This window comes from Bos grunniens, chromosome 15 (assembly GCF_055505025.1).
Source record: "Bos grunniens cultivar Pamir isolate PY7600 chromosome 15, Bosgru_T2T1.0, whole genome shotgun sequence".
Lineage (NCBI taxonomy): Eukaryota > Metazoa > Chordata > Mammalia > Artiodactyla > Bovidae > Bos > Bos grunniens.
In genome coordinates, this window is record NC_141179.1 from 41,781,158 (window position 1) to 41,796,910 (window position 15,753).

The following is a 15,753-nucleotide window of genomic DNA, read 5'->3' on the forward strand; positions in this document are numbered from 1 at the left end:
GTTCTTCCTTCCCCATTCACTGGCCGTCCCAGGCCTGCTGAGGTGCTGGCAGCTCCAGTTCTTGTTCTGTAGTTTTTGCCCTGTTAGAGCCATCTGTCCAGAGGCCAAGAAGGACCATTGGCTATGGGAGGTCATGAGCAGAGAGGGGCAGAACACGGCACTGCCCTCCTCAACCAATGAGTCTCCAGTGAGTGTCCTCCATGAGTCGGGCCCCACTGGGGCCTCCCTCCTGCCCACAGCACGTGGTTGTTCATAGTGGGTCAGGGGAGGCAGAGGAATAGCTCTCCTGCCCGAGCGTCACACAGGCGCCACTTGTGCCCCATGTGTGACCGTCTAGGGAAATGGCCCTTCAGTGTTCCCTCTCAGCCTGCTTCTCCCTGGGACACAGACGAGCGCAAGGCTGGGTGAGGAGTGGGCTGGAACCACAGCCTCCGTGCTGCGCTCAGAACCCTCCAAACATTGGCTCAGCTGCCCGGCTGAGTTCCTCGTGTTCTTCTCATTTGTGCCATGAATGAGCTCGCCCGGGGAGGCACTCAGCCCCCTGAATATACACGTCTCTCAGGTCACCCCTTCCGTGAGTCAAGAGTGAACCCCAGCGGAGGCCATGGCCCATGTTTGCCCTTCGGGGACACCTGATCATTGGGTGAGAGACCTCTGTGGGTCTTGCGCCTCACCAGATCTGTCTGGACACCTCCAGACCCCTGCAGAGGACCCAGCCAGGCACTTCCCTGGGGTCTCTTTGTCACCCTAACTGTGTCAGACATGTTCCTTCTTATAGGTCTGCTCTCTTACTGGAGAGTGCGAGGGGTTGAGTCTAGGACTGGTTAATGGGAGGCCACTCTGTCGACATGGACGCCCTTCATCTGGGGCTACACAGCAGCAGCATCTTCCAGAGCTGGGACCTCATTCATCTTCCTCACCTGAGCTCAAGAAGTGTCAGTGGAGGAGCACCCTGGCGGGCTGTGGGGCTGTGTGTGTCCTTAGCCACTGCCGCTCCCTGTGCTAACATTTCTTACATGCTGGGCACCGTGCTAAGCTCTCACATGGACCTTCTCATTGAATGTGCACCAATAGTCTAAGAAGAAGGTACTATTGGTACCCATTCCACTTTCCAGATGAGGAACTGAGGTGCAGCTAAGCTAATCCGGTAAATGGCAGAGCTGGAGTATACATTCTTTCTCTACAGCCAGTGCTCCTAAGGAAACAAGATGAATGGATTAGCAGAGTCACGTCCTCTTTACCTAAGGGATGTCAAATGTGAGGTGTAGAGCAGGGGTCAGCGTATTTTTTCTTAAAGGGCCAGAAAGTACATATTTTCCACTTTTCAAGCCATATGGGTCTCTGTCATACTCTGCCTTTGTTGTCCTGAAGCACTATAGCTAAATTTAGAGCAAGCGAATATCATGTGTTACAATAAAGCTTTATTTATGTAAAAGACGGTGCGACAGATTTGGCCCTCCGACCATAGTTTGCCACTTGGCGGTACAGAGGAAAGCGTCAATGCCCCTGACAAACTGGGTGACCTCAGATTAGTCATTCAGCTTCTTCATCTCTGGTTTCCTCGTGTCTAGTAACTAACTACTATGGAGTACTGATTAACTGATTTGTTTTGAAATGATGGACTGATCTCCTTGTAAGAGCCACGTACTCTGCTGGGAGCCACAGATACAGCAGGGAACAAGACAGATGTCCTCCTGCCCTCATGGGATCCAGCCTGTGAGCATGACAGAGATAACCTTGGGTAAAGACATCAGCCAGCGCTGTGCTTGGCTCAGGCAGAAATTCACCAAATATACCCCCTCTTCTCCCTGTCCTGCCCCTGACTCATCATTCAGAACCCACCGCCATCATATTTGTTGTCCTTTGTACCATACTGAGTAAAAAGGCAAAAGCACGTGCTGGGACCCAGGACTTTAATATGTTTATAATGCATTTTCATGCTATACCGGTCTAATTGTGAATCATAATTTTTCATTAAATGACCTGATTCTACTTGATAATACCCGTTCAGGTACGTGAGAGCAGTAAAGCTCCATTTGTGTTAAACGTTGTACGTGTGATGCAGTTGGCTCACTCATTTAGATCTTTACTACTCCTGAATCCAAACAATGAACCATCCATCTTTTCAGAAAGAACAAGGACCTTCAAGATCAGGTGAGCCCTGTATTTCCTTTCGAACACACCAAGTCGAGGGGGCCAAGGGCAGCCTGAGCTCTGGGATGGAGCTTTGAGCAGCACCGCAGTCCCAGAAGTTCTTGCTTTGTCATAGAAATGCGCACGTAGTTCGCATTTTACTCCTTTAAATGTCCTAATGTGTTTAATATATCTGAGTTCCCTCCTGCATCTTTAAGGAAAATTGGCAACTGAGATGACAGGCAGTGTTCATCTTTGGAATTCACCTGTATCCAGCCCTTTGCTCTGTAGAGGCAGTGCAGCCTAATGGTTAGGGCCACTGCCTCGGGGGGACAGACTACCTCAGACTGCATCTCAGCTACTTCACGTCCTCCTAAGTGAAGGTCAAGGTTCTTATCCTCTGTGCGCCTCATGTTCACTCTCTCTAGAATGGTGACAGTGGCAGTCCCCACCCTGTAGGGGGGAAATGAGTTGGTAAGTGGAAAATGCTTATGGCAGAGCCTCACTCATGGTAAGCACTCAGCAAGTGCTAGCTGTGATGGTTATCCCAGGAGTTACATGGATCTCCAGTGTGAGTATATGCCCAGGACATGGCCCCCAAAAAGCAGAGGTGCTTACACCCAGCACCTGCGAGGGCCAGCACCGTGGGCACGAGTTTCGGTGTCTCCCTGACTCGAGTCTCTGGCGTTGGTGTGAGGGCCAGCTCCGTGGGCACGAGTTTCGGTGTCGCCCTGACTGGAGTCTCTGGCGTTGGTGCGCTCCTCTGCTTTCAGAATCACGCGCTGTCTAATTTGCAAGGAGGGGGGACAGCGCCTCTGTCCATGACATCCTTTGTGTACCTCCAGTGATGGCGCTTCCTCTCCCGGGAGCACCCCTTCTGTGACAGGAGTGTTCTGGGTGCTGGAAGTGTCCCCCTCTTATTCGCAAGCCTCCTCCTCTTCCCAGATGGACACTTCCAAGAATCTGTCAGGAGGAGGTGGTGGTATGCCGCTCTGAGCTCTCCGGCCTTGAAGACCAAGCGGCCCTCCCTTTGCCTGTCTCCAGACTGTACCTTTAAGTTACCTGACATAAGTGTGTTTGCACCTCCTGGCTCCATGTAGATAGCTGAAGGGACTTTGGCAAGTGTCCTAAGCCTGCCTCTCCTGTTCTGAACCCCCTTCTGCTTTCTTCCTGGTCCCTGTCTCATTCCAGGCTCCATCTCTTACTTACATCATGTTTATGAACATGAAAGGCCAGTCCAGTGGCCTTAGCATCCCTGTCTAATTTCTGTGATTGCTGGCATTTGAATGGTGGGCCTGACTACCTGGTCCCTTGGAATGAGTTCTGTAGTCCTGACCAGTCAGCCTGTGTCCTGGCAAGACCTACTCACTATCCCTGTAAAAGAGGGACTTGACCCTCCAGGCTGACCTTGCTATAGCAACCCTGTTATTGTGCGCGTACTCCGAAACAAGTGTTTCATGTACATTATTGCATGTAATCCTCACAGATCTCAGGAATGAGGAGTAGGTATTATTATTAATATCCCCACATTGCAAGTGAGGAAATCAAGGCGTCAAGAAGTTGAGTGTTTGCTTATGATCGTATCGCCAGTGAATAGTGGGGCAGGGATTTGTTTGAATCTGTGTCTATATAAATCCAAGCCTCTGCTCTTGTAGTAATAATACCCCCTCCATTTTCTTGGAAATTTCCAGGAGAACCATGAATTCTCTTGATCTGGTGTGAGCATTGCCCCTACAAAGTCTACCAGAGGTCCAATGAGCAGTGCCCAGAGTGTGTGGAGATTTGGGGATGGTCTGTCTATCTGCTGTGCCAACGAGCCCCTATCCTGAAGCAGCAGGAGGCAATTTGGCCGAGGGTCCTAGCAGTTAGGTGAATCTCATAGGGTGTAGCCAGGAAACTCTCAGCAGGACCAGACAGTGGAGAGAGAGTGGACTGGCAGGAACTGGACAATGGAGCAGGCACTCAGCTTGGGGATCCGGGTGTGGGACAGTTTAGGACTAACAGGGAATAGGGGTGTGCTCTGGGGAAAGAGAAGCAGAAACCCCATTCAAGGGCTGGGCCCAGTGCCTGATGAGAAGGCAGACTGGAAAAGGAGATTCTGACATAAAGCCATGGGGCATCAGGGTCACACCCACTGGCTTCCCTGTGGACTCTGCTGGGTGTATTTCCATATCCATTGTGTTAGTGCTTGTTGGGTGGATGAATGGATATATGGAAGGATAAATGGGCTTGGGGGAGCATGATGATTCTATTCCCCCCACCCCCAAAGTTGGGGCTAAGATCGTTTTATCCAAAGCAATGGTGAGGAAGGGTAAGGGGCTGTCATGGCATATGCAGGCGTGTACTCTGACCCACTGTCTCCTTATCCCTTCTTTCTCCAGAAGCCCCCGCCAAACCTGAGGAGGCAGAGGCTGAGCCCTTCACAGACTCCTCTCTGTTTGCACACTGGGGCCAGGAGCTCAGCCCCGAAGGCCGGCGTGTGGCCCTGAAGCAGTTCCAGTACTACGGCTACAACGCCTACCTCAGTGACCGCCTACCCCTCGATCGGCCCCTGCCTGACCTCAGACCCAGTGGGTGAGCAGAGTCAGTGGCCGGGCCCTTGTCGACCTGCCGGTGGGGAGGTGGGGTCCCCATGGTGCTGGGGACAGAGCCAGGACTGGGTGTCTGGACTCCTGATTGCTTCCCAGCTTTAGCTTAGGGTCCTCCCTCCTCGGCCTGCATCGAGCAAGTCACTCTCCCTGTCCTCCAGCCTCAGTTTCTCTATCTGCTAAGCAGGGAGAAGGCTTTCTTCCATTAGAAATAAGAAATTTTGAGGACTAATAACCGAATTTAATCCTTAAGGGCACAAGAATCATCTGGCACTCCTGTTAATAAGTCATTTTAACCCAATTAGTTGCATTTTTATGAACAATTATTTTTTTCTGTAAATTAGTTTCTTAAAGTACATCCATCTTCCAAGGCTAACAAGTCATTATACCCGACAGAGAAGTCTGTCTTGACTTCTCTCTTTGTTACAAAAGATGTTCCTTTAAGGTTCAGTTAGAATTTTTATTACTCCTAATTATTAAAAATGTGGGCACGTACCACAGCTGAGAAAATCTCATTAACTTTTGTGAGCTCCCCCCTCCGTACCTTCTCTTCCTCTCTTTCTACTTATTTTAAAAATTTTCTTAAAGCTGCAAACCACAGTTAGCTTGTGTCTGGAGTTTTCAAGAAAGATTTTGCTTCTGGGTTTGGAGTCTGTGTTCTTTGGGAAGGAGAGTTCAGTTCAGTTTCATAGACATTTATTGAACATCTGCTGTATGCCCTGTAGTGAGGTATGGTTTTTCTTAGCCCAAGTGAGCCTGGCTGGGCTCTAGGGATGAAAGACCATCTAAGGATCTACACAGGGAAAGAAGAGTATATGTTCATTTAAAGAATACTTGGGGGCTTCCCAGATGGCTCGGTGGGTAAAGAATCCACCTGCAATGCAGGAAACACAGGTTCAAACCCTGGGTCAGGAAGATCCCCTGGAGGAGGGCATGGCAACCCACTCCAGTGCTCATGCCTGGAGAATCCCGTGGACAGAGGAACCTGGTGGGCTATAGTCTATAGGGTTGCAAAGAGTCAGACATGACTGAAGCGACTTAGCACACACACACAGGACTCTGCAGAGGCCTCAGCCATGATCTTGGCCAGCACAGAAGCTATAGACTCAGGCACAACTCAATACACATTTTTCCCAAAATAAGGGGAAATGGTAGATTTTGCTCACTGTAGCGTGGCTGTAATGATGACTGGTGTTTGCATGAGCTTGACTGGTTGAGATGTGCTTCCCATGTGGACCACACCAACCTGCATGAAGGTGGGCAGGCAGTTGGCATAGTCCCATTCAGAGTCGAAGCAGCTGAGGAACAGAAAGAGTAAGAACTCTGGCTGACATCACACAGTTGAATAAGTGACTGAGCTGAGACTTGAACCAATGTATCCAGAAACCAAATCCAGGCCTTTGACCTGAGCCCACAGCTGGGCTGCCTTGACTGTGCAGGAGGCATGCTGAGAGCTGACTGACACCCTTCCAGCCTTCATTGAGAGAGGCGCCATACACACCAGTCCTTCCTGCTTCCGTGGGAGAGAAGCAGGAGTTGCTGGGTGGAGAGACCATATGGCCTTTCTCTGAAGTGCAGGGCTCCCTGGAAAGCCCGCTCTGAAGGGAGTGCATGCAGAAAAGGCAGCCCAGCCTGGACTTCCCGAGTTTGCTAAGAAAGTGGTGGCAGGTGCGTGGGCTGGGGCTGGAGGGGGATGTCTCTGGAGGACTCCAGGTGAGCTGAATTCTGTGGTTTCCTCCTGAGCCACTGGAGAGAAGCAGTAATCATAATGGAAAGACCTTTCCTCTGCACAGAACTTTACAGTTTATCGAGCTTCCACACCTCCCCTGTGGGCAAGGCGACTTCTGTCAACCCCTTTTTATAGCCAGTGAAACAGAATCTCTGATAAAAGGCAGAGCTGAGCCTGCCTGCTCTCAGCAGGGGCTCCTGCGGAGGCTCTAAGGACGGTGGTGTCTCTTTGCACATGGACTTGGAAGGCTCTGTCTAGCTCTACTTCAGCTGCTGTGCCAGACACACACCCAGGATTAGAGAGCCGATGGTGGACCACTCGAAACAAGCACATGCTTGGGTAAAACAGTGCCTCTCTTTGTCTGTTAATTTCCATGAAAACATCACTGCCTTGTAACAAGGTCACTGCTTGCTTATCCCGTTTAACTCATTTTAGAAATATCTTTTCAATATCTTTACTGTCATCCTATTTCAAATTACACTGCCAAACGTTTATATAGCATGAGCCATATTTTCAGGGAAGCATTTCACACTTTATTTACATTAACTCTTTGATGTCTCACAGTAACCTTCTGGAGCAGGTAGAAGACACACGCTTTACTCTTCTACTCATGACACTTTGACACCAGATGTGGGTTTTTTCCCCCAATATCGACCAATTCTGTGACACCAGCTGGGTGTCCCTACAATTCAGTTAGCTTTAGATGCTACCTACCAGAGTTAGTGTTAGATCCCATAAGTTAAAGGCTCAGTCCCACAAGACTGGCCCCACTTTAGGTACCAGTCACAAGTCCCAGTTGTCATCTGTACTTGTCACTGCCCAGCTGTAATTTGGGATTCAACTGCTCCTTGCTGCTGGTGGTGGTTTAGTCACTAAATCATGTTTGACTCTTTTGCTACTCCATGAACTGTAGCCCAGGTCCAGAGGCTCCTCTGTCCATGGAATTCTCCAGGCAGGAATACTGGAGTGGGTAGCCATTCCCTTTCTGACCCAAGGATTGAACCTGGGTCTCCAGCACTGCAGGCAGATTCTTTACCGTCTGAGCCACCAGGATACAAGGGGCTGGTAAAGGGGACTGGACTATCTTCTGCAGCCCCTAGTGGTAGCAACTGGGGCAGAAGCATGCACGCCTGTCCCCAAAGGAGTCGTGGGTCTTCAGCTGGGGAGACTCTGGAAAGAAGAACATTGAAGTGGAAAGAGTCAGGACGGGATTACAGCAGGGAAAGAATAAAGCCTGGAGCCAGGGTTCTGGATCCTCCTGGGAGCAGGTTAGGGTCCATCCAAGGTGGCTATGGGTGTTTGCAGTGTTACCACTATGAGTATGGCCACCAGATCTGTGTGTACAGATTGGAGGGTCACAGGGTCTTCATGCTGCAGCCGCTAGACAAACCTCGGAGATCTCTGAACTTTGGGGTTCAGGAGGACTGTCTTCATGAGCATCATGTATGGTAGGCAGGTAACAGCCTCCCAAGGGTGTCCACATCCTGGTCTCTGGAACCTTTAAACATGGTGTATGCAAAGGAGAATCAAGGTTGCAGATGGAATTGAGGTGGCTAATCAGTTGGCTTTAGAATAAGGAGATCATCCTGAATTATCTGGACGAGCCCAGAGTAATCCCAGAGCATTTAAATGTGGAAGAGAAAGCCAGAGCGATGGCAATGTGAGAAGGACTCAGCCAGACACTGCTGGCTTTGAAGATGGAAAAGAGCTGTAAATGGGGGAAACCTGTAGATACTGAAAAAGCAAGGACAGTGTCTAACAGGTTATCACCTGGAACTTCCAGAAAGGAATGCGGTTCTGCTGACACTTTGACTTCAGCCCAGTGAGACCTCTGTCAGACTTCTGGCCTCCAGAATGGAAGATAACTAATGTGTGTTGTTTGAAGGCACCAAGATGCAGGACTTTCTTACAGTGGCAGTGTTAGGACACTATCTAGTGGGCACAAGATCCTCAGAAGGCTAAAAGTGCCCTGCCCTTGGTTTAATGTTCTGCCTTTGCTGTGTTAAAATTCTTAGTAAGTTTTCGACAAAGGCCACCATGTTTTCCTTTTGCACTGAGCCCCACAGGTTATGTATCTGGTCCTGGTGGGGAAGCAGGGCAGTTTCAGGTGAGAAGCTGGGACATGATCACTGGATTATCTAGGGGTTGCTTCCCCAGGGCCAAGGATTTACCCCAAGAGCCACTGTCTGCTCACCAGTCCTTCCTGTGTGGCAGGCACTGTGCAGACAGATTAATGTCCGCCTTCTCCTTTAACTTTTATCCTCATGTCTCTATGGGGTAGTTATTATTGTTCACATTTTATTTAGGAGAATGCTGAATATTTCCTAGGTTAAGAAACTTGATCAAGTTCCTGGTGTTTTTACGTAAGTCTGTGTCTCTAGGATGCTATACAGCCCCCTCGCCCCACCCTTCCTAGGGGGGGCTTTTCTAGTTTGGAATCTTGGCTCTGTGGAGATGACCCAGAGGTCTTTGGAAGATGAGGCTTCCATGACGGTTGCCTCAGAACAAAGGGGTAAAATCAACACCCCGAATAATGATTCTGCTGCTGCATCAAAAATGCTAACTGCACAGACACAGGAGGAAATACTTCTTAACTGGGGCAATCTGGGAAAGTACTTGTGGTTCCTGGTTAATTAAACATATTATGAACCAGTAGTATCACATGATTGTTCTTGAATATAATGTAATCTTGAGCAATATTAATGTCTTAAAATGGGGAGGTGAATAGTCTTGTTCTATTCTGCTACTCAGATCAAAGCTACAGAATTGGATTTTATGGGATATAGAGAAAGTGAGGTATGTTTAGAGAACAACTCAAGAGGAAAAACTGGGTAACATGACAGACAGATGAAGTTTCTGCTGGATTATAGAATAATATGTAAAACCCGATTGCCTGGATTCCAAGGCCAGGTCTCTCGCTTCTAAACTGGTTGACCTCCAGCAAGTTAACTAGCGTTTCTATGCCTTGGTTTTCCTGTCTGTAAATTGGAGATGGTAATACACAGATTGAACATGTAATATATGTAGACACCTTAGAACATTGCCTAACATCACAGTAACTGCTATTTAACTTTTTTGTTACTCTGGGTCCCTGGGCTTCCCTGCTGGCTCAATGGTAAAGAATCTGCCTGCCAGTGCAGGAGATGCAAGAGACCTGGGTTTGATCCCTGGGTTGGGAAGATCCCTTGGAGGAGGAAATGACAGCCTATTCCAGTATTCTTGTCTGAAAAACTCCCTGGACGGAGGAGCCTGGCAGCCTACAGTCAAAGGGATCATAAAGAGTCAGACACGACTGAGCGACTGAACACATCGGGGTCTCTGATTTGTAAAATGGATGGCCTGGGGGCACGGTCATGACTTTATGTACTAGAAGGACCACTAAGCAGGCAAGGAGTGACACAGGCCAGGCCTTCCACGCTGGCACTAGATGAGAGGAGGGCCAGGCGGGCATTGCAAGACAGATCAGAGTGGTTTCTCCCCAGCCCCAGAGTTCTGAGCATCAGAGGCTGGAGCCAGGCTCTGCTGGAAAGCAAAGATGCCCCATCCTCCTCCTTCCCACCTGCAGTGCCTGCCTTCCCCACCTCCCCCACGTTCCTCAGCTCTCCTTGCCACAGGCCTGGTCTGCTCACCCACAAACCCCCCACACGGAGACGCTCAGTCCCTTGTCTGACTTCTCCACTAGCGCTGGATGCTGTCTGTGTAGTCCCAGCAATCCCATTTTCCCTGGATTTCTAATAAGTTTTAGGAGCAAATGATTGCCCTGCTTCCTGTTGGCTATTTACAGTTTAATTGATTCATTTCCCTCCTTCTTCTACTTATAGTCTATGTTTGATATAGCAGATCCTTGCTCCAAATCAGTAGAGTCCCCTGAAAGGATGTTAGTAGAACTGTTTCTGAGTGAAAGCTGGACACTTTGATGATCACCTCTACTTAGAATTTCACCTGTTGTCATTCTGGTGTCAGACACTCTTCTGAGATGAGGCTGGCCCATTTCCCTTGCCTTGTAGATGATTAAAACTTCTGTCCACTATCTCTTCCACATCTGAGCCAGACATGCATCCTACCAGGACCCTGAAGCCCCTGGCTACACTAAATATCCCATTGCCTCCACGACCCCTCTGGCTTATTGGATGATCTGGGCTTGTGGTTGTGGTTGGGCAGGGAGTAAATGTCCAACTCCAGGATTCCATTCTGTTAGGCTGTGGTGGAAGTCCCACCCGCGGGCTTTTCCTGGGCCTGCATTCATTCTACTGTTCACTGCTTGAATGTTTGTTCAGTTGTTCATTCAGCCAGATCCTGGGTGCTTCCTGAGTTTGTTCTCTGTGCTGGGTGCTGCTTGAGGCACGGGGGTGGGGGTGGGGGGCTGGTGAGCAAAGCAGATGTGGTCTTGATCTCATGCAGCTTATAGTCTAGTGGAAATACTGACATCTGTTAAATAATCACATAAAAGCTAAGTGGCGATAGCATATACGTGGCATGAAAGAAAAACAAAGGAGCCTGTGAGAGTCTAACAGGGATCACACCCCAGGCCAGGAAGCACACTGTGTCTTTCTTCGCTGGTTCATACGTGTGCTGTCAGGGAGGAAGGAGCTGAGCTTACTCAGGTGACAGCAGGTGGCTGGGATTCTTTGTACGCCAGTGTCTACACACAGATGCATAATCACACCATCGGAAACCACACACCCAGGCTCTGGAGGAGCGCAGAGAACCCGGCTTCAAACAAAGAGTGTGTTCGGGGATTGCTATCTCTATGGGCTCAATGAAACAGGAAGGCAATCTAGGCTTCACATGACCAGTAGAGCTTTATTGTAATAGTCCACATCACCCTCCTAGATGCGCTGTGTCTACCCTATCTTTCATCAGAGTTGACCTGGAGTGACTTCCATTTCATCCCTCCCTCCACCAGGTCTCTGGGTTGTCATAATACCAATGTCTGGCCAGACAAATCTCTAGATGGTCATAGAAGGAAGGTGCAGACCCTGGTTTAACGGGACCTTTGAGCACTGACTTTGGAGGCAAATGAGCCCAGGTGGAAGCCCTGGAAAATAACTTGCTGTCTCAGTCCAACTGCCCTCATCTATAAAATGGGGATAAAATGTTTACCCTATAGGACTTTTCCTATAGGAAAGAATAAAAATCAGAGGGGGGGAAAGGTAAAAATATACGTACATCTCTTAGTATGATTTGTCATGAGTCATTAGCACTCAGTAGGTGGAAATTATTAATGTTGTTAGTTCAAGATATTCTGTATGGAGTCCCTGGGCAGTAGGGGTAGCAAGCACGGTGCAGTCTCTGAGCTCCAGAGGTTACAGAGATGGAGATGCCAGCCACCAGGAGTGGAAGTCTTGACTGCATGCATGCCCAGTGAGAACCCCCACACTGCTCTCATCCTTGGGTCTCATTAAGTCCAGCAGACTGAATGCTGGCAGGCTGGGAACCTGTCTAATCTGAAAAGTTCTGGAAGAAGCCAGAAGTGTAACCAAGTGAAGTCAGAGGAGGATCAAACAAGTCCTGTGGGTGCAGGTGGGAGGGTGGAGGCCAGGGTGAGGACACAGATGGCCGTGAAGGGATAAGAAGACACTGCTGATCCCAGGGTGCCATCCTTAGGAGGTCAACAGTACAGCTGAACCATCGTGTGCTGACCGCCGCAGTATAGGGGAGACCCTTGACGCTATCTAGGAGAAAGGAGGGGCTGGGGACACTCAGGGAAGTGGGTATTCAGGGGCGTGTTATCTTCTCTCTGCTTGGTCTAGGTGGGTCCCTCCTGCACTCCCAGAACCCAGGCATAGTTAGACCCAGTTCCCCATACACACTGGCCAGCAGCCCCCAGCTCACATTCTACTTTGATCTTCACACTGGAAGGGGTCAATCAGCCTCCACAAGTCATGCTTCGATGCACTGGGAGCTCATAGATTTGCCCGAGTCACAGGAAGAATCCATCCCTCCACTGTGGAGGGGTCTGGCTGCTGCCCTGGCTGATACCCAGTTCCCAGGTGCCTGATTTGGCCTCTCTTAGTCTGGTACTGCCTCTCTGCCTCTCGCAGGTAATGGCATCACTAAAGCTCTTGACATAAACTTGCCTCATGAACAGCTCAAAACCGTCCTGGGGAGCTCTGGTGGGAGGCTCCTGTCCCCATACCACCTCTGTGTGCAGGGATCGATGCAGTCAGCTTTATCAGGACCATCAATCCCAGCTTATTAGACAGCCACAGTTCTCCCTGCTCAGAAATGCCTTGTTTTTATCTTTAGTGGAAAATGGCTTAACTTTGAACAAGAATAAAAGTACAAAGGGAACTTTTATGGCTTAATTTTACAGGAGAATGTGCCTCTTCTCAAAATGATTAAGGCACCAGTCTGGTACAGTCAGGCTTTCTCAAGGCATGTAAATAGGGAAGGGTCGGTTATAGCCACCCTGGTGGCTCCTCTGACTCTCACGTACCCTGGCCCTTCTCTGGAGAGGTGAGCAGAGACGGGGGTAGACAGAAGCAGACACCAGAGCGGGTGGGGACGGCAGGCTCTGGGAACAGAGGCTGTACTGGCCAGACTCCAGTAGACATAGGGGCTGGGGGAGATCATCGGCATGTGAATACAAGAGGCATAGCCCTCAGGTAGAGGCTGGGGCTGGTTGTTGGGTAAAGTGGCCAGATTTCGGACCAGAAGCGCTGGGCTTGATCTGAACAACCCTCTTCCATAGCAGCTCTTGGACGTGTGTTCCTTTGGCAGGACTTGGGATGCCCTGCTGTAGGCAGGCTCCTGTCCTCAGTTCAGTGTCTGGCAGTAATGATGGTGGGTGGGACCGGCAGGTATGAGGACATCTCGTCTGACATGCTGGTCTTCCTCCCTCTTTTTGCCTCTCCCCTCAGCCTTGTAAGTTCTGCTTCAATGTTGAGATGAAAATAGGAACCGGGACTATGTGTATCCATTATATGTGTGTTGGGTGCTTTGAAACAGTAGCCTCAGTTTATTCAGCAGATGCTGGCTGAATGAATGCTTGCTGATGGCCAGAACAGTGCCAGGCAGAGCATGCGCAGTCGTGAACAAGATCCTTGCCATCAAGAAGCTGTGGTCTAGTCATAGGATGGCCAACCATCCTGGTGTGCTTGGGATTCTCAGTGTTGAAACTGGGAGAGTCCTGGGCAGACTTGGATGAGTTGGTCACACTGCCTAGTCACTACTACAGTGGTGATTGGATATATGTGTCCTGTGGCATTTGGTGATGGCCAGGTGCTGGCTAGGAGGAAGAGAAAGTTTGCAAACTATTTCTTTAGTGAGAAGTTTTCCATTCATCACATATGAGAGAGAAGATCCTGAACTATATGGAGAAGACACCTAAGTGATCATTTCTCCTGCCTCCCTCTGTCCCTGCCTCCACGTGAAAAGATATAGAGAGCAGGAGAGTGGCTTGCCCAGGATCACACAGCAATTTGGGGCACAGCTGGGTCAGTGCCTGGGTGGCTTTATCCATCCCTTCTCCCCCACAATGCTCTCTCCCTATAAACTAGCCCACCTCATCTTTCTTATCCTGCCCACTCTTCACCTCTCTACTCACAGAAACCCAGGTTAAGGTTAGATGCTGTGCAGTCTGGAGAAAAAGCACCGAGGCTGATCCTGGGAAGGCCTTGAGTGACTCTCCAGAGAGAAGGGAGGGAGGGAGGATTTAAGGAGCTCGATACATTTGGCCAGGGGAGATCGCTTAATTATAGTGCAGAAGAACTGAGAGCTGCTGGAGATGGAATGTGAGCAACTGGGGCCAAAATCCCAGGGAAGGAGAGCAGGAGAAGGAAGGACCTGCTGGTGAGAGAAGACCTGACTCTCCTTCTAGGGAGGAGGTTTATACAAAAAGGAGCGAGCTGGGATCAGTGGCATGCATGTGAAGTTCAGGCCTTATGCAGACATACCTTGTCTTACTGCATTTCACGTTACAGTGCTTCACAGATACTAAATTTTCTACAAGTTGAAGTGTTGTGTTATCATGTGATGGTTAGCATTTTGTAGCCATAAAGCATTTTTAAATTAAGTCATGTACATTGTTTTTTTCAGACAATGCTATCACCCACAATATACTATCATGTAATAGAGACATAACTTTAAATACACTGAGAAACCAGAATATTCATATAACTCACTACATTGCAGTATTTGCCTTATTGCAGTGGACTCAAACCTGCAATATCTCTGAGGTATCCATGGATAAAATAAATAAACGTGTTGGTTTAATTCTGAAAACCTACTATATGCCAGACTCTGGTTTAAGGTTGGGAGCTAACACAGTAGCAAAATAAAGTCCCTGCTCTGAGGGAAGGTCATTATAGTGGGAGGAGACAGAAATGAACACACACAAATATGACGTACTCTCCTAGGTGTTATGTTCAAAAGGGTTGTCATATAACAGCTGAGTTTGAAAGAGTCTTGCATGTAAAAATAGTGATCAGTAGAGTTTAGCTTGAAAAACGAATATAACATTCCTGCTCTGCTTAGAGAAAGGTCACCAGGAGATGGATACCAGACACGGCAGCTCAACCCATCAGGATGGCCATGGCCATTACTGGGAGAAATTCAACTTGGAGTGGTTATGTGGAGCTTTAAAAAAGAAAAGAGAGGGGTGGAAGGCAGTTAACCCTTAACTCTGAAAAACACTTGGGAAACACCTGAAGCTTTAGATACGGAGGCTCTGAGAACTCAGAGGAAACCCCTGGAGGTGTAGGAACAGACTAGAGTCAGTCTCATGGCTGGTGGGGCAGACAGTTAGCTTGTACTGATATAGTGACCTTATTAGGAGCTCTTCATTACACTTTCAAAAAAGAAAAATAAAGGTCATGTGCTAGTAGTCTGACCATATAAAGTGTTTTCTTTAACTGCAATTAGCAAGTAGGTTGTGTGTTAACACTTCTATCATTTTCCATTCCTAAGGAAAGGTCAACTACTGGTCTTGGTAACCATAAGTAAGCACTAGCCAGAATTATTTGACTGTTAACCACCACCTTTTAATTGCTGTTATAACAGTACTATTCACAACAACAACACTTTTTTGAAAGGGTCTGATGACCTTAACAGAGAAGGCAATGGCACCCCACTCCAGTACTCTTGCCTGGAAAATCCCATGGATGGAGGAGCCTGGAAGGCTGCAGTCCATGGGGTCGCTGAGGGTCAGACACGACTGAGCGACTTCGCTTTCACTTTTCACTTTCATTATTGGAGAAGGAAATGGCAACCCACTCCAGTGTTCTTGCCTGGAGAATCCCAGAGATGGGGGAGCCTGGTGGGCTGCCGTCTATGGGGTCGCACAGAGTTGGACACGACTGA

The 15,753-nt window shown here is 48.9% G+C and overlaps 1 protein-coding gene across 1 annotated transcript in view; it reads left to right on the forward strand.

Moving 5' to 3' along the window:
• Positions 1-15,753, forward strand: part of GALNT18 (polypeptide N-acetylgalactosaminyltransferase 18) — a 353,258-nt gene that overhangs the window by 164,649 nt on the left and 172,856 nt on the right. Inside the window, exon 2 of the mRNA XM_086340033.1 lies at positions 4,515-4,707. Within this exon, the coding sequence (XP_086196159.1) occupies positions 4,515-4,707 (193 nt within the window). The remainder of the gene's footprint in view (positions 1-4,514; positions 4,708-15,753) is intronic.